General features: G+C 53.9%; 1 protein-coding gene across 1 annotated transcript in view; it reads right to left on the reverse strand.

Moving 5' to 3' along the window:
* LOC111162326 (short chain dehydrogenase/reductase family 42E, member 2) overlaps positions 1–20,072 on the reverse strand; it is a 20,134-nt gene continuing 62 nt past the window's right edge. Inside the window, exons 2-13 of the mRNA XM_022526686.1 lie at positions 18,208–18,299; positions 17,387–17,571; positions 16,843–16,938; positions 15,116–15,173; positions 14,323–14,441; positions 13,571–13,646; positions 10,133–10,215; positions 8,462–8,599; positions 7,871–7,936; positions 5,677–5,740; positions 4,281–4,354; positions 1–1,421 (exon numbers count right to left, since the gene is read on the reverse strand). Of these exons, the coding sequence (XP_022382394.1) occupies positions 1,182–1,421; positions 4,281–4,354; positions 5,677–5,740; positions 7,871–7,936; positions 8,462–8,599; positions 10,133–10,215; positions 13,571–13,646; positions 14,323–14,441; positions 15,116–15,173; positions 16,843–16,938; positions 17,387–17,571; positions 18,208–18,262 (1,254 nt within the window). The 5' untranslated portion in view covers positions 18,263–18,299 and the 3' untranslated portion in view covers positions 1–1,181. The remainder of the gene's footprint in view (positions 1,422–4,280; positions 4,355–5,676; positions 5,741–7,870; positions 7,937–8,461; positions 8,600–10,132; positions 10,216–13,570; positions 13,647–14,322; positions 14,442–15,115; positions 15,174–16,842; positions 16,939–17,386; positions 17,572–18,207; positions 18,300–20,072) is intronic.

The raw sequence follows: 20,072 nt of genomic DNA on the forward strand, positions 1-20,072 counted from the left end.
ATTATAATTATATTGGTACTTTTCCAAAAGGTCCAGTCCTTTAAAAAGCTATTTGAGATATAATTTACACATATTAATTTCAGATGTACAACATAATTTGTGAAATGACCAAGTCTGGTTAACACCCATCAAGACATACAGTTACAATTTTTTCTTGTAAAGAGAATTTTTAAGATCTATTCTCTTAGCGACTTTCACATGTATAATAGAGTATTATTAACCATACTCACCATTACATCACCGCGACTTATTTATTTTGTAACTGGAAGTTTATACCTTTTGACCACCTTAAAAAGTTTTGTTTTGGTTTAGATCCTTGCTGGTACAGAAGCCTGTGCTTAATAAGCTAAGTCAGCCCCAGGCTAGTAAACCGGAAATCCAAAAAGGCTACGGGCAGCCAGGCAGAAGTCTAGGTCTCAGGGGTCCCTCCAACCCTGACTACCAACACAGAGGGAGATAATGCATGACTGAGTGAACCCAAAACATTAAGGTAGCAACAGATCAAAAGCAACTCTCCTGGAATGAGTCTCTTCAAGACGATCTCAGGACAAGCACAGAGGAGCCTGAACGGCAAGGAGGGTCCGGTGTCCCTAGACAGGCAGCATTAGACTGGGAAATCTGCAAATGCTAGCCAGGCCTGTACTTGCCTGCTGGAGACGACTCTGGCCAGGCCCCAGGAACTAACCTTAGGAGGCGTGGCCGGAGAGGGGCGGGGGAGTCGGAGAGGAGGAGGGCAGGGCTATTGCCGAATGACAATTAGGAGAGTGGAGGGACAAGATCCAGAGGGAGGGGCAGGGCCAGTCCGAAAGAGAAACGAAGGGGAGGGCGCAATCATACCGGTAGGGCCAGAAAGAGGGCAAAACCAGAACAGAGAAGAATTCGAGGCAGAGAAGGGTGGGTGAAGGCCCGGAAAACGGATGAAGCTGTGCGGCTGCCTGCTCAGTAACCCGGCCAGGCCCAGACTCAGAAGGCGGGGCCAGGGCCCAAGAGGCGGAGCAGAGGCGTGTCCAAGCACGGAGGGGAGGACAGGGCGGAGTCAAGACCCGAGGCGGGTCCAAGCCTAAAGGGCGGGGGATGTAGGCGGGGAAATGGGCGGAGAAAACCCGGAGGCGGGGCCGGGGCGGGTCCAAGCCCCGAGGATGGAGCGTAGGCAGTAGCGGACTCCGGCCAAGTGACGAAGATCAGACGAAGGACCGCGGAAGGCCTAGCAGGTGCAGGGCCAGGGCGAGCAGCCCGAGCAGCAGCGGCAGCCCGAGCAGCAGCCGTAGGAGCGTCGGCGCCGTACAGCCGCAGGGCCGCTGGCTCGTGGACCGCACATACTGTTCCACGACGTCCGTGAAGCGGAATTTGTCTGGCGCGTAGCCAAGCTGGGCGCGGGCCTTGGCGATCTGGAAGGTGTGCGTCACGGCCACGCTGTGCACCTGCGGGGAGAGGGCAGCCGAGGGGCGAGGCTATGCGGGTGGGACGCACACTCCACCTTGTTTTACCGAAAAGGAAGAGAGGGCAAAGGTTTCCCTTTGGTCGCACAGCAGTTTCAAGGAACCCGTGGGGTGGATCTTACTCCTGCGATGCAGGGGAAGGTTTCCTTTGTCCCTCCCATCTGCATTATCTTCGAGGGCGCCGCCTCCAGGAGGCCTTTTCTGCAATTCCCCCAGCCTAACTGAACTTCTCAGTCCCCCAAAAGGGAAGGCCCCACTCCCGCAGTTTCCCTTGCCCAGCCTAGCAAGGCGCTGGGACTCAGCAGGCACTTGCACATTCTTGGGTATGCTCTAGGAGAAGATGACCGCCCTCTGTGGCCTGGGTGCTGCTCTCCGGAAAAACCACCCCAGGAAACGCTCTACACAGTCCTAGGGCGCAACCTTCTTGCTCCATCCCTGGTTAAGCTTCCCTAAAAGAGGAATTCAATTATACATAAACGATTACTCTCCAGGGTCTGGGCTGCCGTTTCTTCCCCCCTGCTGGGGTCCAGGCTTCAAGGGCGGTACTGATAGCTATCTGTAACTGAATAGGCACTGTGCTTGGCCTTATCTTATTTAATCCCCTGAGGTGGCACTACCACCATTTCCTCTTTACATTTTTTTTCTTTACATATTTAAAAATTAAAAACAGAGAGGTTAATTGACTTGCCCAGATTCATACAGATAACTCAGATTTCAGCCCATGCATGCTCTTCCCTGCTATGCTTGGACTGGGAGGATGCCCTCCCACCTCATTTCTTCCTCTCTTGTTCCTCAGCTGGACCCTGGGAAGGGGTCGGAGAGAGCTGCTCAATTCTCCCATGGCACAGAAACAGCCCCTGGCCAAGTTGCTATTCTTGGACGCTTGCAGGGGAGAGGGCAATCTTGTCCCTTTTTGCCCCAAGTAGTAAGTTCAGGACCTTGGGAGATACCGCTGGGGGCTAGATCGGCAGGGTCCTGGACACAATGACCTCAGGCTTAGATGTCACCTTCCTTTGGGAAGTCTTAACTTACTCAGAACTGGCTGAGGTGCCCCTTCTGTGTGCTCTGAAGTTCCTCACGGTTTCCTCCAATACAGCCCTTATCGCAGTTTCCCGATTGACAAGCTGTCTTCCCCTTTGGGCTGTGAGTTCCTTGAGGTAAGCGCTATGTTCTGCCTTCGCTACTCAGCACAATGCCTGGCACACAGTGGGCGCTCAAAAAATGTTCAACGAATCAGACTCTGCAACTGGAGGGCTGGTTAGTATACCACAGATTGACCAGCAGAGGGCGCCAGAGCCACAGTGCCCAGAAACAACCTTCGCTAAAGAGGGATCCCTTACCCCTTGGTTGAACAGGGAAACCTGTAAGTGAAACCAGAGGGAGGGGAGCTAAGTCCCACCCAACCATAATTCAGCAGCAGTTCGGCAGCTAATCCACGTGATTTTGATTCCTGAGTCATTTCACAAGCTTGAAAGCATTTAGGTTTGGTCTGGGTTCAAATGTCAGCTGTGCTACTTAAGCAAATACTCATGGGCAGGTCAGCCCTGTGTGTCTCATTTCCTCTGGAAATGGAGATGACAATCTACAATGCGGTAGTGAAAATAAAATGAGATAAGGCACAATGCCTGGCGTACCCATCACTCAATAGATGGCTGCTACTGTCACTCTGTTTTCCTCTGCTAGTCTGGATGGCCCAAAGGAGAAACCACAGGGAAGTCAGACAGCTCTGAGCTTGAGTATGAAGCCAATGCCAGAACCTTGTGATCCTGGAGAAGTCACTAACTTCTTCAGTGCTCAGTTTATCATAAAACACGATCATAATCTCTTACCTTTCCTAACTTAGCAGGACATCAGAGAGAATCAGATGAGAGCGTGAGCTCGGAGGATTTTGCAAGTAACACCAAACGCTATTTACAACGTACATTAAAACATCCTTTTTTAGGGGCGCCTGGGTGGCTCAGTCCGTTAAGGTTCCACTCTTGATTTCAGCTCAGGTCATGACCTCAGGTCATGGTCTCAGGGGTCATGATCCCAGGGTCATGAGGTCGAGCCCTGAGTAGGGCTCTGAACTCAGCATTGAGTCTGAGAGTCTCTCTCCCTTTTCCTCTGCCCCTCCCCCCACTTGCTCGTGCTTTCTCTAGAGAAATAAAATCTTAAAAAAAAAAAAAAATCCTCGGGGCGCCTGGGTGGCTCAGTGGGTTAAAGCCTCTGCCTTCGGCTCAGGTCATGATCCCAGGGTCCTGGGATCGAGCCCCGCATCGGGCTCTCTGCTCAGTAAGGAGCCTGCTTCCCCCTCTCTCTCTGCCAGCCTCTCTGCCTACTTGTGATCTCTGTCAAATAAATAAATAAAATCTTGGTTTCAATCACTTAATAAATAAATAAATAAAATAAAATTTTAAAAAATCCTCTTTTAGGGAAGCCTGGGTGGCTCATGTCAGTCAAGCATCTGCCTTTGTCTCAGGTCATGTTCCCAGGGCCTAGGATCAAGTCCCGCATATGGCTCCCTGCTCGGCGGGGAGTCTGCTTCTCCCTCGGACACTCCCCCTTCTTCTGCTCTCTCTCTCTCTCAAATAAATACATAAAATCTTAAAAAAAAAAAAAAAAAAAGAATGAGATGACAGGGATGAGGAACCAGAGCGCATCACATTTCAGACCCGGAGAGCACTCAGCCTAAGCAAAAGCGCAGAGGTTGGGATGATTCTAAAGAAGCTGGTGCTAGATTTGGGCCCACCTGGAAGGTTCTGACACCTCAGACAGCCATCCAGTTATGGCGTCAAAGGGGTGAGGGGTTGGGCCGGTGGGGGTGTGGACCAAGAGCTCCCCCAGCAGCGGCCCGCTTACCTCACTCCGGGTCAGCAGCGGCGGGACGCTACAGATGGGCCTCAGGGCCAGGTGCAAATACTCCATCACTGAAGCTGTGCAGGGAGAGAGGGGCCAGTGACCAGGGTGCCTCCCTCTCTGGAAGCTCCCAGAAGGCCCTCGGGGACAAAGCAGTTGGGGGCATTATTTGCTTTGCTCCGGGGAGTTGGGGGGAATCTCTTCACTTTGCCAAATTCTCCTGTCCTTGGATTCCTTTAAATCGGCAGCTCTCAGCACATGCTGGGGTGCCTTGTTTGGCTGTGAAATGTGTCACGAGTAAGTTGTCATTAATATTAAAGGACTGACATTCGAAAATAAATCAGAGCAGATTCAGTTAGCTCAAATCATGCCTCGTCCTTTCACTTCTTCTATTTCAGTGCGGTCTCTTGGGGAGGAGAGAGAGACGTTGGAGCAGTGGTTCTCAAGCATGTGAACCACCGGACCACTTAAAAAAAAATGCTCACCCTCGCCTTCCTCTTGGTGATGCTGATGTAGTTGGTCTTGAGTTGGGGCATTTTGATATTTTATAAGCTCCCCAGTGACTCGGATGTACAGCCAAAGCTACGAACTCGGGGGCGATAGCTCGCTGGGAAGTGGAAATGTATATACCATCCTGTAAAACTACCGGAACCCATGGCCAATCTCTTCCCACCTGGGGGTCAAAGAGCATCGATCACTGTGACAACGCTGGGCACGAAAAGTCACCTCGCATGCGGGGCCTGGCGGGCAAAAGTCAGCAGATCCCTGCCTTAAATGGCAAGCATCCCAGTGCATTTAAAATACAACTGATCTATTGATAAGGTCTTCCAGGAACGCAGTTGCTTGTGATTTGAGGGTCACTACCCCCTGGGGCTGACGACTCCGTGCCTGGCTCTACATTCCAGCTGGAAGGAGGCCAACAGAGGTGGTGATGGGGGGCGGGGGGCTTGGTGAGAGTAGAGGCTTACCTGAAGGGTGAGGAAAAAGCTCCCCATACCCCAAAGGCAGCCTTGACTTTGGGGTGACCTTGGGGGACAAGGTGGCCCCAGGAGACTGGTGTGATGCCTCCTGCCACAGGCCCCAGGGCCGGGTGTGGGCTCTGGAGTCAACCAAGCACAGGTATGAATTCTGGCTGTCCCGCTTTCTCACTGTGGCCCAATCATACCCACCCTGCAGGGAGGACAGGGTTTATACCCAGCCAGGACGAGGGGGAGGAGGCTGCTGGGCAAGGGCTGGTGGGGCTCGGTGCACCTGCCCCTGAGAGTGATGGTCTCCTGAGATCCTGGGTCCTCAGTGCCTCACTTCAGCTCTGCCTATTCCTGGCCCTGGGCCTGAAACGAGGCGGTGCCCATGCAACCGGCACACGGAGGAATTTTACTACACATACTCCTCTCCTTACCTGATAGGTAAACCCAGGAAGTAGGCACCTGGATCCAGGGCTTGCTGTACCCCAGCTTCTCAAACTGCAAGGAGACATGGCCTGAGATGACAACAGGTCTTCTGGGGGCCAGTTTGAAATGTCACATGTTCCTTTTACCCTGGGGCGAGTGGAAGTACCCTCTGATGTCCTGCCTGCTCACCCAAGAGGGAAAACACCCGCGGCCAGCACCAACCCTGTGCCAGTGTTGAAATGGAAAACTTTGATCTAGAAAAGTAAAGTAGGGCTCGAATGCATAGGTCGGTTGTTTTTGTTTTTCTCACCAAAGCACATACCCTCCCCAATGGCCATCCCCCGGCCACCCCATCCCTCCCACCCCCTCCACTCCAGCAAGCCTCAGTTTGTTTCCTGAGATTAAGAGTCTCTTATGGTTTGTCTTCCTCTCTGCTTTCGTCTTGTTTCATTTTCCCCTTCTTTCCCCTATGATTCTCTGTCTTGTTTCTCAAATTCCTCATATCGGTGAGATCATACGATAATTGTCTTTCTCTGATTGACTTATTTTGCTTAACATAATATCCTCTAAGTTCCATCCACATATTGCAAATGGCAAGATTTGGTTTTTGATGGCTGCTTAGTATTCCATTGTGTATATATAACACATCTTCTTTATCCATTCATCTGCTGAGGACATCTGGGCTCTTTCCATTGGCTATTGTGGACATCTTGGCTATTGTGGACATTGCTGCTATAAACATAGGGGTGCACGTGCCCCTTTGGACCACTACATTTGTAATTTTGGGTAAATATGCATAGGTCAGGGGCACCTGAGTGGTTCAGTCATTAAGCGGCTGCCTTCAGCTCAGGTCATGATCCCTGGGTCCTGGGCTTAAGCCCTGCATCGGGCTCCCTGCTCAGCAGGAAGCCTGCTTCTCCCTCTCCCACTCCCCCTGCTTGTGTTCCCACTCTTGCCGTGTCTCTGTCAAATAAATAAATAAAATCTTTTAAAAATATATGCATAGGTCGGTTTTTAATCTGGGATCATTCACATCATTTAGTGACTACTGATGTCTGCCTACAGCCAAAGGCACTTATCCAGGGCAGCCGCTTTGGAAAACAGTCTGACAGTTTCTCAAAGGGTTAAATAAAAGGAGAACGGTCCGGCAGCTCCTCAAAAGGTTCAACAGAGAGCTACCACCAGACCCAGCAATAACACTCTTGGGTGAACACCCAAGGGAAATGAATACGTACGTACACAAAATACGTATACATTAACGATCACAGCAGCATTAGTCATGGTAGCCCCAAAGTAGAAAAACCGTAATTTCTATCAACAGATGAAAGGATTAACAAGATGTGGTATATTCCTAGAAGGGAATGTTTTCTGGCAACAGAATAGAATGAATATTGATACAATGCAGGCTACACATGGACAGACTTGGAAAGCACAAGCCAAAGGAGAGAAGCCCAAGACATTGTATCACATGTTTTCATTTACAGGACATGTCCAAAGAGGCAAGTCGACAGAAACAGAGTAGGCTAGGGGCTGTGTGGGGCTAGAGGTGAGGGTTGGGGTAAAGGCATAATTTTGGGGGGGTTCTTTTTTGGAGGGTGAGGAACTGTTCTAAAATTATGGTGATGGTTGTACAACTCTGAATATATTAAAAACCATAAAATTATGTGCTTTAAATAAGTGAATCATACAGTATGTGAATAATATCTCAACAAAGCTATTGATCTTGTTGTGCCTGAATGCCTCGAGGACAGATCCTCCAGCCCGGGGTTGCTGGTCGACCCTTTCCAGGCAGTGCTGGCCCCAAGAAGGGGTCTGTAGGATACTGGACAAGGAGGCCAGGGTTCTCTGAGGGCCAGCACCTCCCTTTGTGCCTCAGTCTACCTTCTACTTAGCCCTTGTGGAGCTCCATCGGACAGTATGGGGGTCACACAAGCAAACGTGCACAGGGCAAGTCACCATAAATCAGGAATCAGGCCGGGAGGGACTATGGCAAACCAGGGGAGTACAGGGCCCCCTAAAGGGGCAGCCACACCCAGCTCAGGCCAGTTCCAGTGTTGCCCAGTGGACACTATCAGCCAGAGCTGGTTTTTAATGTGAAAGCTTCTGATTTTCGGGACAGAGGAAAGGAGGACAAGGAGAGAAGATGTGCAGAATCCTGACTTCTCACTCGGGGTGGGGGTGGGCGGATGTCTGGGCACCTACCAGGGGGGCCATCCACTCGAAGAGGTTGACGCTCTCCCCATCATTGATGTAATATGCCTGGCCACTCTGAGGGGACACACAGGGAGGGGAACATTCAGGCACCTGCCCCCCAGCCTGACGCCACCCTTCCAGATGGCTCAGCAGCTGCCCCGTCCCCCCAATTGCCCTGAGCAGCCGCTGACAAGTCATAGCCATTTCCCAGCCCTGAGTAATTCCCTTTGAATTCGGGGGCGGTCACCCTGACTAGGTGTGTGACCTCCATAGAGTCACTTAACTTCTCTGGACCTCAGTTCCTTCATCTGAGAAATGGGAAGAAAACAACAGGATCTCCCTTTTGGGCTGTTGGGAAGATTACATGGGATGGCATATATAAGATTCTTAGCATTTGGTGACCATGACTTCAGGACCAACACCTGTGTCACAGGGTCACGGCAAGGGGCTCTCTGTAAAGACCCTCTCACCCCAAGCTTCCCTGAGCCTACGGTCCTATGGACCATCTTGAGTTGGGGAGAAATGGGTGTAAGCCAGGAGTCCCCTAGGGGCATGGAGTGCCTTGCCCACAGCTGGGTGGGGGAGGGGAAGGAGACTCACAGCCACGTAGCCCTTGGCCGCAGTGAGGGCCTCGGCTGCCAGCACGTGGGCCTGCACCAGATTGCGCACGTGCACCCAGTTCATCCGCGTCCTGCAGTCCCCGAATCGGAACATGAATAGCCTCTTCTTGATGTGGCTCTGGAGGGAGTGATAAACACAGACTCAGGCCTGGAGTGGCTTTGAATACTATTTATATGATGATGGCTCCCAAATTTCCAGCTCCAGGCAGAACTCTCTGGCCCAGATCCCTGTCCTGACATTGCCACGTGGTGGTCACTTGTCCCTGTCCTGGAGCGAGTGCCTGACCTTCCAGCTCCTGTTCGAGTCCCCCCACCCCGCTGCCACCTCACTGGACAGCACTCGCAGCTTAGGCTGAAACCCTGGGGCCTCCATCAGCTTTCCCTTCTCTGCACTCCTCGTCCAACCCATCTGCAAATCTCACTGGCTCCGCTATTTCACTCTGTCCAGAACCCAGCTGCTTCCCACCGCCCGGGCTGCTGTCCCCCTCCTCTCCCCGGAGACCGAAACAGCCTCCGAACCTGTCCTCACTTCCACCCATGGTCCCCACGCTTGCTCTCCACACAGCCAGGGGCATCTTCCCGAATCTTCGATCCCGTGTCTCCCCGCTCAGAACCTTCTGCTCACCCACCCACCCACCAAAAGAAGTCTTGACAACGGCCAAAGAGGCCCTTCTGATCTGGCCCAGCTACCTCTACGAACTCCCCTGCCCACTGAGCTCCAGCCATGCGGGATCCCCCCAGGGTGTGCGCCAGGCTCCCATCTCAGGGCTTTGCATTGGCTGTTCCCTCTGCCTGGAAGGGTCTCCCTCCCACCTAGCGTGATGCACCTGCCACCTGCTCAAGGAGGCTCCCTGGCTGCCCGGGTGCCCAGCTCCCATACCCTGCTCCCCCTTTCCGGTTTCTTTGCATCACACCTCGCGCTTTCAAACACTCTTCATCATTTATCATGTTTATTCCCCATCCCCTGTGAGAACAGAAGCCCCTCCAGGGCGGGAATGGTCTGTTTTACTCACTGATCTGTGGCAAAGCCCAGAGCAGCGACCTTTCTCATTCCCGGGTTTGTACCCAAGCTGCCTACTTGGTTTGAACTACATTTCCTCTCCCACCGCATTTCCTTGGTTCATTCTCTCTTCCCCTTCCACACAGCACAGGCACCATCCTGGAGCTCCCCTGTCAGCTCGCTCTGCTGTGCTCCCGTATTCTCGTTCTTCCCTCCACACAGGCCCGGCTGCACTGGCTCCGTGACTGTGGCATCTGTCTCTCTGACCAGGCTGGGAGCGATCTGAGGACAAGGCCCACAGTCCCTCGTAGCTGTATTGCTGGCACCTGACTCTGGAGGGAGGCTTTCTAGAGGAAGACCTTGGGCTGACAGCGTGGGCTGAGCTCTCAGGCCCCCGGGGAGCCCATAGGCTCCCTATGCCTCTCCAGGGTCGTAGCTCTGGGACTCCCTGACCTATGCCTAACCCAGGCAGGTGCACACTGAGACCTTTGTTCCTGGTGGGTCCATAGGGGTAGGGACATCTCCCAGAACTAAGAGTCCCAGGCTCGGGATGTTGTTCCACAGAGAGATTGCGGGCTGGAAGGGCCCCGATCCATGCACACAGCAGCCAGGCTCGTCCTGAGCCTCAGGCCCAGGGCCAGGCTGACATACCGCCACGCGGGGCAGGTGCCTCTGTTCTTCAGGCCCATAGATCCCTGGGGGCCGGAGCACACACGTCCGCAAAGTGCCTCCTCCTAGGATACAGGGAGGGGAGGTCAGGGGCCTGGGGAGGGGTGGTCCAGCAGGGAGACACACAGAAATGCTGTCCAGACCTCCTGGTCCTTGCCTGGTTAGCAGGGAACACAGGTCCTTGGGGCTTCCTTATTCAATTAATTATTCTCAGTCATCTGTTAGTCATTTAACAAACAATATTCAGAGGATGACCAACCTCTACCCCCAACACTGGGTCCTGGGAATCCAAGGATAACCAAGAGGAGAATCCAAGGATAACCAGGAAATGGTCCTTGTCCTCACGATGCTCACAGGCCAGTAACAGAGGTAAGACCTGGGTGTGGGTATGTACACGGCCCAAGAGTTCACCCAGCACTCGACAGACGTAATCTCCTTTCACTCCCTTCAGAGTCAACTGTGCCCATTTTACAGTGTACTCCGTCTTCCTTTGGGGGCACCTCTCTCTCTGCACAAGGTCTTAGGGGGCTGTCAGTCTGGATGCACCAGAAGTGTCACCGTCCCCTGAGGTGGTGGCCATGGGACCCAAGCTGGGCCAAGGACATATTCACACCCAAGAACGTGACTCAGCATCACCGACACCAGGATCTGAAATCTTACGAGTGGGTTCATCCTGAAGAGACTGGTCGCCACCTCCTGCTGCCCAATCCCTGGGGCTGCCCCAACCCTATCCTTTCTGAGCCCTGGTGGTCATTTTTCCGGAAGTTTTTTTCCCAAAAACGATCCTACATCCTTCAAGTTCCTTTTCCCATCAACTCAGCCAGGGCCAGTGTCATTGGTCATAACCAAACACCCTGACTGCCTCCCTGCCAACATCCCCACTTTACCATGAGGCCAATATAGTGGCTTGAGGGGTGGCACCCGAAAAAGATAGGTTCATGTCCTGGAACCTGCGGATATGACCGTATTTGGACGCACGTCTTTGCAGATATAAAGAAGGATCTCAAAATGAGATCATTTTGGATTATCCGGTGAGCCCCAAATCCAACATCTTTGTAAGAGACTCACAGAGAAGACACATGTGGACCCTAAGAATGCGGAGGGCCACCATAAGCTGCTGAGACCAGGAGAGTCTCCCCTACAGCCTTTGGAGGGAGATCAGCCCAGGATGATCTCAGACACCTGACTGTGAACTGAGAACCATGAGAGAAGACATTTCAGTTTTAAGCCACCACGTTTGCCATCAATTGTCCCATTTGCCCTGAGCTGAGATCTGCAATCCTGGGGCTCCGCGTCAGAGACCAGAGCCCTCCACGCTGAGTTAGAGGCAGAGTCTCAGGGACCTGCTTGTGTTAGCAGGGACTGGAAATCATCCAGGGTGACCATGGCTGGACTCCTGGAAGGCAGGTATCAGGTGAGCTTTTCTGTAAACAGTCTGCGGCTAATTTTAAACTCTGGGTCACCTGGGCATGATGGGGGGAGGTCTGGTTGCAGCGGACATTGGCCGGCGGGGCGCTGGGCAGTGACGTCAAGGAGGGGCGGAGCCCAGGGTATCCATGACTCCTGAGCACGGAAAGCTGGGGATGCTCATATAAATAATTCTTGGCCGAAGGATTAAATGTCTGGTTTGCAGGCTGCTGCTCCGGCCAGGGAAGGCCCCAGGCAGAGAAGAGAATTCAACCACAATAGCATCAAACCCCTGGGAAAACCCAGCTGGATGTGTGTTCGCACTGGGGTCAGGGGTCAAGGCCTGACAGGTCCAGGGTGCCAGGGCAGGATGGGGAAGATTTTAGGGAAAAGAACCCATGCTCGATGGCTTGCTCAGCTGTGGCAACAGTGAAGCAGGATGGTTCAGCTCCAGGCTCTGGTGTTAGATTAGACCCTCCTGGTGTGGGGAGAGGGGGAGTTCATATCCCACCTCTGCCACCTAACAGCTACAGGACCTTCAGGAAGTCTGTTCACCCTGCAGCCCTGGCCTCCCCTCCATAAATCCACAGATCATCATTGCAAACATCCGTCACTCTCCAAATCTACCTGGCTCCTGAGTTTTTATACTTTAGATAGTAAGAGAAACCACATTTTCTGATTCTTTTTCATTTCTGGGTTTTGGAAAGCGAACAGTGATAATCTGGACAGCAAGGAATTTATCTGGATCAGTCTGGCTCCTGAGTTTGGAAAGCAGGGGACCCCTCAGGTTCTTAGTTCACGCAGATGATGTGAAGCGTTACTGAGAACTCTGCACATAAAATGAGCATGTAAAACAGGGCCAGGAAGTGCTTGGCAAATGCAAACTGTCCATATTCCTTTTTTTTTTTTCCTTTTTAAACAGTGCCTGTTATTATTTTATTCTCATACGAGCTCTTCGAGGGAGATTCTATTATCATCCCCATTTTGTTACAGGTGAGGAGCCTGAGGCATGGAAAAAAGTATATTGCCCAAGATCACATCACAAAGGTAGGAGGTGGTGGAGCCCGGATTTGAACTCACCTCAGCCTGAGCCAGGGTGTGGGAGCAGCCACTATGTCATACTGACACCTATGTTCTTTTTCAGTTTTTAAGATTTTTTAAAGTGTGCCATGGGCGGGGGGATGCAGGGCAGAGGGAGAGAGAGAATCCTGACGCAGACTCCCCACTGAGCGGGGAGCCCAACGCAGGGCTCAGGCCCAGGACCCTGAGATTGGGACCTGAGCCAAAATCAAGAGTCGGCTGCTTAACTGCCTGAGCCGCCCAAGGCCCACCTATCCCCGTTCTAGCACTGCTTCTCTGTGACCACAGGAGGGCGCCGCAGCTGTATCATCCAGTAAATTATTGAACTTGGAGCCTCAGAGCCCTCGCTCGCGTGGGCCTTCCGCCGCGCTCTGCCTCATCCCATATTCAGGATTCTGCACTCTGTTAACCTAAAGAACATATTTGGGGCGCCTGGGTGGCTCAGTGGGTTAAAGCCTCTGCCTTCAGCTCAGGTCATGATCCCAGTGTCCTGGGATCGAGCCCCACATCGGGCTCTCTGCTCTGCAGGGAGCCTGCTTCCTCCTCTCTCTCTCTCTCTCTCTCTGCTGCCTCTCTGCCTACTTGTGATCTCTGTCTGTCAAATAAATAAATAAAATCTTAAAAAAAAAAAAAGAACATATTTAAACTGGATCCTCTCCTACGTGGCAGAAAAAAGACCCACTTCTATCTGGCCTCTTCCCTCGCTCAAGACGGTGAGTAACATGAGGGCAGAGACTGGACCGGACTTTCTCAGGACTGTATCCCCAGTTGGGGGTTGGGCACACAGCAGGGGTCAGAACCTGTGGAGTGATGAGTGACGAAGGCCCTGGGAGCTGTCCTTTTCCAAGAAAGGTGAGCCTCAGAGACACAGAAGCTAAAAGCCAGACTCCCCCACGCACTCTGGGGGTGGCGGCTGGGCCCCAGGGTACTCACCTGGGAGAGGAGTTCCGTTGGCCATGAGGGTCAACTGGTCGGCAATGGCTTTGGTTCGCGAGTAGTGATCCGTGTGCTGCCGGAAGACAGGGACAAGAGAGCCACCGGGCAGGGTTCGGCGACCCCGCTGGCACCGGGCCGGCCCCTCTGCTTCAGACCACACAGGGGTGGGATTCTGGGGACCCCCCCTGAGAAATGGCCAAGTCCTGAGCCCCAGTGCCTTTCCTTTCCCCCCGGGGGGGCAGCCACAGGAGCAGAGTTTGGAGCAGTAACAAGAAGCAGGGTCCCTCCACTCAGGGAGGCTCCTGCCGGCGCCCGGGGCCTGCTCTGGGATGCGGGCGGATGCTGCACGTGGGCTGGATGGACTTCTTCCATGTAGTTCTTTAGTGCTCTGTGGCTTTTCCCCATAACATCCCATTTCCGGCTCACCGCACCCCCACGGGGCAGAGTGGTCACGCCCAGCTAAAGAAACAGAGGCTCGGAGGAAAGTGACTTGTGCAGAGTCCCACAGGTAGAATGTGGCTGGGCTGGCTCAAGGCCAGGTCTGTGTGATTTCAAAACCCCTGCTGCTGGCGTGACCCGCTGAAACAGGAGACGGGTCGTGCTACTCAGTTTTGGGGACCCCTTCTTCCCGGGACTCACCCTGAGTTGAGAGGTTGACCCCGTTTTCCACCCATCCTGACCCTGTGGCCTGGGGTGGGGGGTTGTCCCAGGCCCTGTGGCCCTGCCCACCTCTCCTGGAAGCCAGGTACCTTCTCCAGGGGGAAATATGGCACAGAGTCCTCATCACCCTGTTCTATGGGCTTCCCGCCGAAAACGACGTTGACGGTGCTGGTGTAGATGAGCCTTGGGACCCGCCGACGGACACAAACTGCAATGACGGGGCACAGAGCAACACACACACACACACACACACACACACACACACACACACACACAGAGCCTATGTGAGTGGGAGTTTTCTGAGAAGCTGGGACCCAGTCTTGGACACACATCCTGGCCCTGGGGTCCGCCCAGAATCCAGAGGCACTCAGGAGGGAAGGGGTGTGGGTCACGTCCCTGCTCTGTGGGGTCCCAGGGGCCAGGCTGGCTCACTCCTTCTCAGTGTGGCCGTAGGCCCTGAGCTACCTTTCTGGGGACAAGTCCGAAGAAAGTCTCACTTGAAGGGGACATAGAAAAAAAGACACTCTAGAATCAGAGAGAAAAACAGGACAAGGCAAGACATGCCCAGAGGCCACAGGTGTGGGTCTTGTATTTTGGGGCTTCAGTGACTTTTCTAATCCCAAATCCCTGAAACGCAAACCCCGTGCTACCTGTGTCCCCAGACATGCTGTGGCCACGCTGACCCACCCCACATGGAGGCCTGGGCAGGTCCGCAGTACAGTGAGGATGTGCTGCCCACAGGCCCTCCCCTGGCGTGGGCAGGGGGAGGGGAGGAGGGTCCCCCCTCTGTCCCCCTGCCCTGTCCCCAGAGCTGGGCCTGTGGCAGGAAAGGGGACAGAGCAGGAAACACACAGCAGGTCACACTGAGCTCTGAGTGCCTACCACTGATCACCAGTTTGGTGCCTCCAACATTTATAGACTCAATCTGCTCTTTTTGCAGCTAAAAGACAAGAGGGAGGTGGGAGAGTCGTGGTGCTGCTCAGGCCTCGTCATGGAAGGCGGGTAAAGCTGGGCTTCGGGTGGGGCCAGGCGGGGATGCAGACTGTCGGGGCTGGGCTCAGGAGCAAGGATCTGAAAGGCCCGCAGGCGGTGCAGGAGCCCTGGGCCCCAGGGCCCAGCTCTGCCACCATTCCCCCCCCCCCCCCGGGAAGGCCAGCACACAGCTCCATCTCCCACCTGGCCCTCAGCTCCCCCGCCTGCAAAGGGAGGGCAGACCCCCTTGGACGGTCGATAGGATTGAATACACCCCACGGGAGGACCTGGGACCCTGGGACGGTGTGTGACACAGAAAAGGGACCCAAAATGTGTGGGATCATTTCCTCACTCTGGAAGTCTGGGTTTCCTTGGCTGTTGGACAGGGTGACACTGTCCCTGCTCTAGCAAGGTCGGGGTGTGGTGTGAAAATAAAAACACCTTGTCTACACAGAGAAAGCTGCTTGTGTTCCCCGGGACAGGGCGAAGCCTTTACATCTCTCTTAATTCTCACAACGAACAGGAGGTGGGTTCCGTCTCAATTTTTAGACTATGAGTTTTTTTATTTAATAAGTAATAGAATCACAAAGTTAAAAATAGCTCAAATAGGGGCATCTGGGTGGCTCTGTTGGTTAGGTGACTGACTCTTGGTTTCAGCTCAGGTCATGATCTCAGGGTGTTGGGGTGGGGCCCAGGGTTGGGCTCTGTGCCTAGCACATAACTTGCTTAGATTCTCTCTCTCCCTCTCTGCTCCTCTCCCTCCCCCATCGTTCTCTCTCAATAAATAACAAACTAAAAAAATATTAAATTAAAAAAAAGAATATTTTTAAAAAACCCTCAAACAGTAAAAGAGGTGTACAGGAAAAAGGAAATTTCCTTCCCACTCCTGATTCCCAGCCTTCCCCCAACCCCCTAGCAGAGGCAACCACTGTTACAGTCTGTGTATTTCTAGAGATAATCTATACTTATGAATATCAGCACACAAATACAAATGAGCATATAAATATTTATCCTAGTTTCTTCCTTTTTTTAAAATACAAACAGGAGGATACCAAACACTGTTTTTGTGCCATGGAAATTATTCTGTTATCAGCACATTCTGATAGAACTTCAATGTGTGGATAACTTACAATTTATTTAAATAGTCCTTACTGATGCATTTACATTACATCCTGTGTTTTGTTATTATGAACAAAGCTGCAAATGTAGGCGTAGTGTGATTTCGGAGCCTGAGGGTATCTCTGTATGTTCTGACAGGCCCCCTCACACTGAGGAGGTTCTGACGTGAAAACCAGTACAGATGAGGAAACAGAGGCTCAGAGAGGTTAGGTTAACTCGCCCTAGGTCCCACAGCTAGAAAGTGACAGAACTAGCATTTGGCCCCATGGATGCAAAATGTGGGCAGGGTTTCGTGTAAGTCCTTCCTGGATCAGGTGTCCCCCATCCAAGTACTAACCAGGCCCCACCCTGCTTAGCTTTCGAGATCAGCCATAGACCTTCCTGGCTTAGGTGAAGGGTGATAACAAACACACAGCATGGTGGCCGGCGGGGTTGGGGGGTGTGTGTGTGGGCAGAACCAGGATCTGAAGCCTGATCTAACTCCAGCTGCTGTATGCGGGGGCGGGGGGGGGGCTCACCTTCTCAGCACCGGACATTCCATAGGAGGCCACATGGAAGACACAGTCCACCCCTTCGAAGGCACGGTACAGGGCTTCTTCATCGCGGACATCTGCCTGAAACAGAGAAGGAAGAGACAGGGACTGGAGGTTTGGGTCCAAGGCAGAGATACCAACTGTGTACCTTGCCAGGTCCCAGCCCTGGTCCCCTGACCCCACCCTGGCCAAGCTCCTGTAGGAGAGGCTGTGGGGCAGGAGGTACTAGATGATTCTACAGGGTGTCACTGGCTTCAGCGTCATTGGCCCCATTTATCAAGCTAAGTCGCAGGGGCTGTGCTGGCTGTTTTAAGCGCGCTGTCTCACTGACTCCCTAACGACCTTCGTGAAGCCTTCCTTCCCTGGATGAGAACACAGAAGCTCCAAGATGTGGAGCCTTGTTGCCCGGCTTCAACAGTCCCACTCCAAGAGCCTGTGCTTTTCACTGGCCTCACATCAGATACTGTCCCCACATCTCCACCATGAGCCTGGGCCCCCCACCCTTTCCCCGAGATGCTCATCACTGCACCTGGATGAACTCGGTCCCCGGGGACAGCTCCCACTGCGGTCTGCGGAGGTCGAGCAGTAGGACGGAACTGCCACTCTTGGCCAGGCTGGAACCCAGGCTAAAGCCCAGGTAGCCTCCTCCTCCGGTCACCAGAACCTTCTGCCGAGGGGCCTGCATGTGTGTGGCCTGAGTCTTTAGCTGCGGGGCTGATGTGGTGGCTGTCTCTGGCTCACTGGGTTTGGGCCCAGTTCCAGACCCCCTTCTGGGCCGAGGCTCTACCCCTGGTCCAGGTAATGGTGCAGCTTCTGCCCTAGGTACAGGCCCAGGGGCTGACCCAGCTCCTGCCCCAGACCCCAGACCCGGCCCAGGTCCTGATGTAGTACCAGGCCCTGGCCCAGGTCTGGACCCAGCACCAAGCTCTGGTCCAGTTTCCAGAACCACACCATGTCCTGGCCCATGTCCGGACACAGCACCAAGCCCTGGTCCAGGTTCTAGAGTCACACCAGGCCCTGGTCCAGTTTCCAGAACCACACCAGGCCCTGGCCCATGTCTGGACCCAGCACCAAGTCCTGGCCCAGGTTCTAGAGATACACCAGGCCCTTGTCCAGTTTCCAGAACCACACCAGGCCCTGGCGCATGTCCAGACACAGCACCAAGCCCTGGTGCAGGTTCTAGAATCACACTAGGCCTCGGCCCAGGTCCTGACATAGCACCAGGCCCCAGAACAGTAGCAGGCTCTGCTCTAGATCCTGAAGCAGTACCTGGCCCGGGCCCAGGCCCTGACTCCGACCCCAGGCCTGAGATTCCTCCCCAGGCATGGCAGACAGGGCAGCCCTTCTCACCCTGGCCTGCAGCTCTGCAGGCCTCCGGGGAGGAGGCTGCGGTGTTGGCCTTCATCCTCTCCTGAGCCGAGTGGGCCAAGGGATCTGTCCGCCTTCAGAGAAAAACAAAAAAAAGGATATTCTTGAGTTGTCTCAAGTCATGTGGAGTAGCAGGCTAAGGGGAACTCCTGGTGGGGCTCAGAGACACTCTGACTTTCAGTGAAACTGCCCCTTTCAGAATTTTGAGAACTTTCAAGGTGCTGCTTCCTCCCTTAGAAAGAGTCAGAGACAAAGGCAGTTGGGCCTTGGACTTTACAGCTGCGGAAACTGAGGTGCAAAGTCACACTGCATGGCTGAAGTTTACACCAAGCATTCCTGATTTCTCTACCAGTTCCTTAAAATTCCAGTTCCTGTGTAGCACCAGAGGAAGACAGATCCAATCAGGCCCAAGGGAACCTCACCAGACTGGGGGGTGACTGCTTTGTGACTGGGAAGATGGGGAGGGAGGGCTTCCTGGAGAAAGAGGGGGAAGGTAGAGGAGGGAGATGAGGGAGAGGAGGAGAAATAGAGGGAGGAGATGAGGAGGAGGAATCCACATGGGATCCAAAAGGGCTCTGTGCTCAGAAACCGGCACGCGATTCCAAGTGTCGCACGGCCTCTACCTCGAAAGCTGCTGCCTCCAGTTCTCCCGGGCGGCCCGCTGTGCAGGGAGCTGGCACTACAGGTCTGTCCAAGCCCTCTGCTGAATTCAGGGTCAGATGTGTGAACCCTGAGGTCCGGCACCGAGGGTCCTGCTGTCCTCACTCCAGGCTCCAAATGAGCCAGGCTGTCAGTCAGTCACCACCATCATCTCACCGCACCCCATGCCCAACCCCATTCCACCTGAGGACAGGGTTGGCACCAGGGGCCAGATAATCATGATTGCCAGTAATCATGGCAGCCACGGTGTCCGGGGGGCCAGCCATTGGCCAGGCCCTGTGGATAGAGACAGGTGTCTCTGCTCTGCATGATGCCTATTGGGTGTAGACTTTTAGTCTCTGTTGTCACTGCCCCGCTCTTCAAAGTTGCAGGTGAGGGACCCAGTCCCACCCTGCACGAACACTGGCACTCATGGGTTTAACAGTGGGGAGACACACCAGATCTGAGTCTAATTACCAGGTAGAGAGGGGAGAGGAGGCAGCCCCACAGCAGAGAGCCCTTCTTTACTCAGGACTGTTCTGGGGACGGGTCTCTGGGACCAGAGCCATCTTCCCAGCCTGTGCGGATGCTTTTTTTGTGTGACCAACACTGGGTGTGCCCTTAGGCAAAAGCCTTAAAACCTCACTGCACCTCGGTGTCCACAGCTGTAAAATGGACCCAAACAATCCTGGCTGCTCCCTCGCCTCACGGGGTGGTCACGAAAGACCAGATGCCAGAGCCCTTGGCGAACCACCGGAAAGCCTGCTCCAGGAGGGCCTCGTTCACTGCAGCGTGCTGGCGCCCAGCAGGTGGGAAGCCGCGGCTGATTGCTAAGAGCTCTTCTGCACCTGGGACCACCGGGTTGACCCCAGCCGCGATGGCACTGTATTCTGCTGGCAGTCCTGGGCACTAGAGGCTACTGTTCCCATCACCCAGAGCTGGAAACTGGGGCTCAGAGAACATTGACGAACTTTGATGGGATCTCAATAAATGGGTCGGCCTGGATCCAGGTCACTGGGGACCCAAAGTGGGGTTTGGTGAAAGGAACTGGGGAAGGGGCGTCAGGGACCTGCTCTTCATATTGCCTCGTGGCGACGGGCAGGAGAGGGTGCTCTCCACTCGGAGAGCAGCCCGGCCCCGCAGCTCCCGGCGTGTCCTCCGGGGACCCCCAGCCCGCCGCGCCCCCTGCCTCCGCGGCTCCCGCAGCC

Source organism: Enhydra lutris, unplaced genomic scaffold (assembly GCF_002288905.1).
Source record: "Enhydra lutris kenyoni isolate GAN:26980312 unplaced genomic scaffold, ASM228890v2 scaffoldscaffold90, whole genome shotgun sequence".
NCBI lineage: Eukaryota > Metazoa > Chordata > Mammalia > Carnivora > Mustelidae > Enhydra > Enhydra lutris.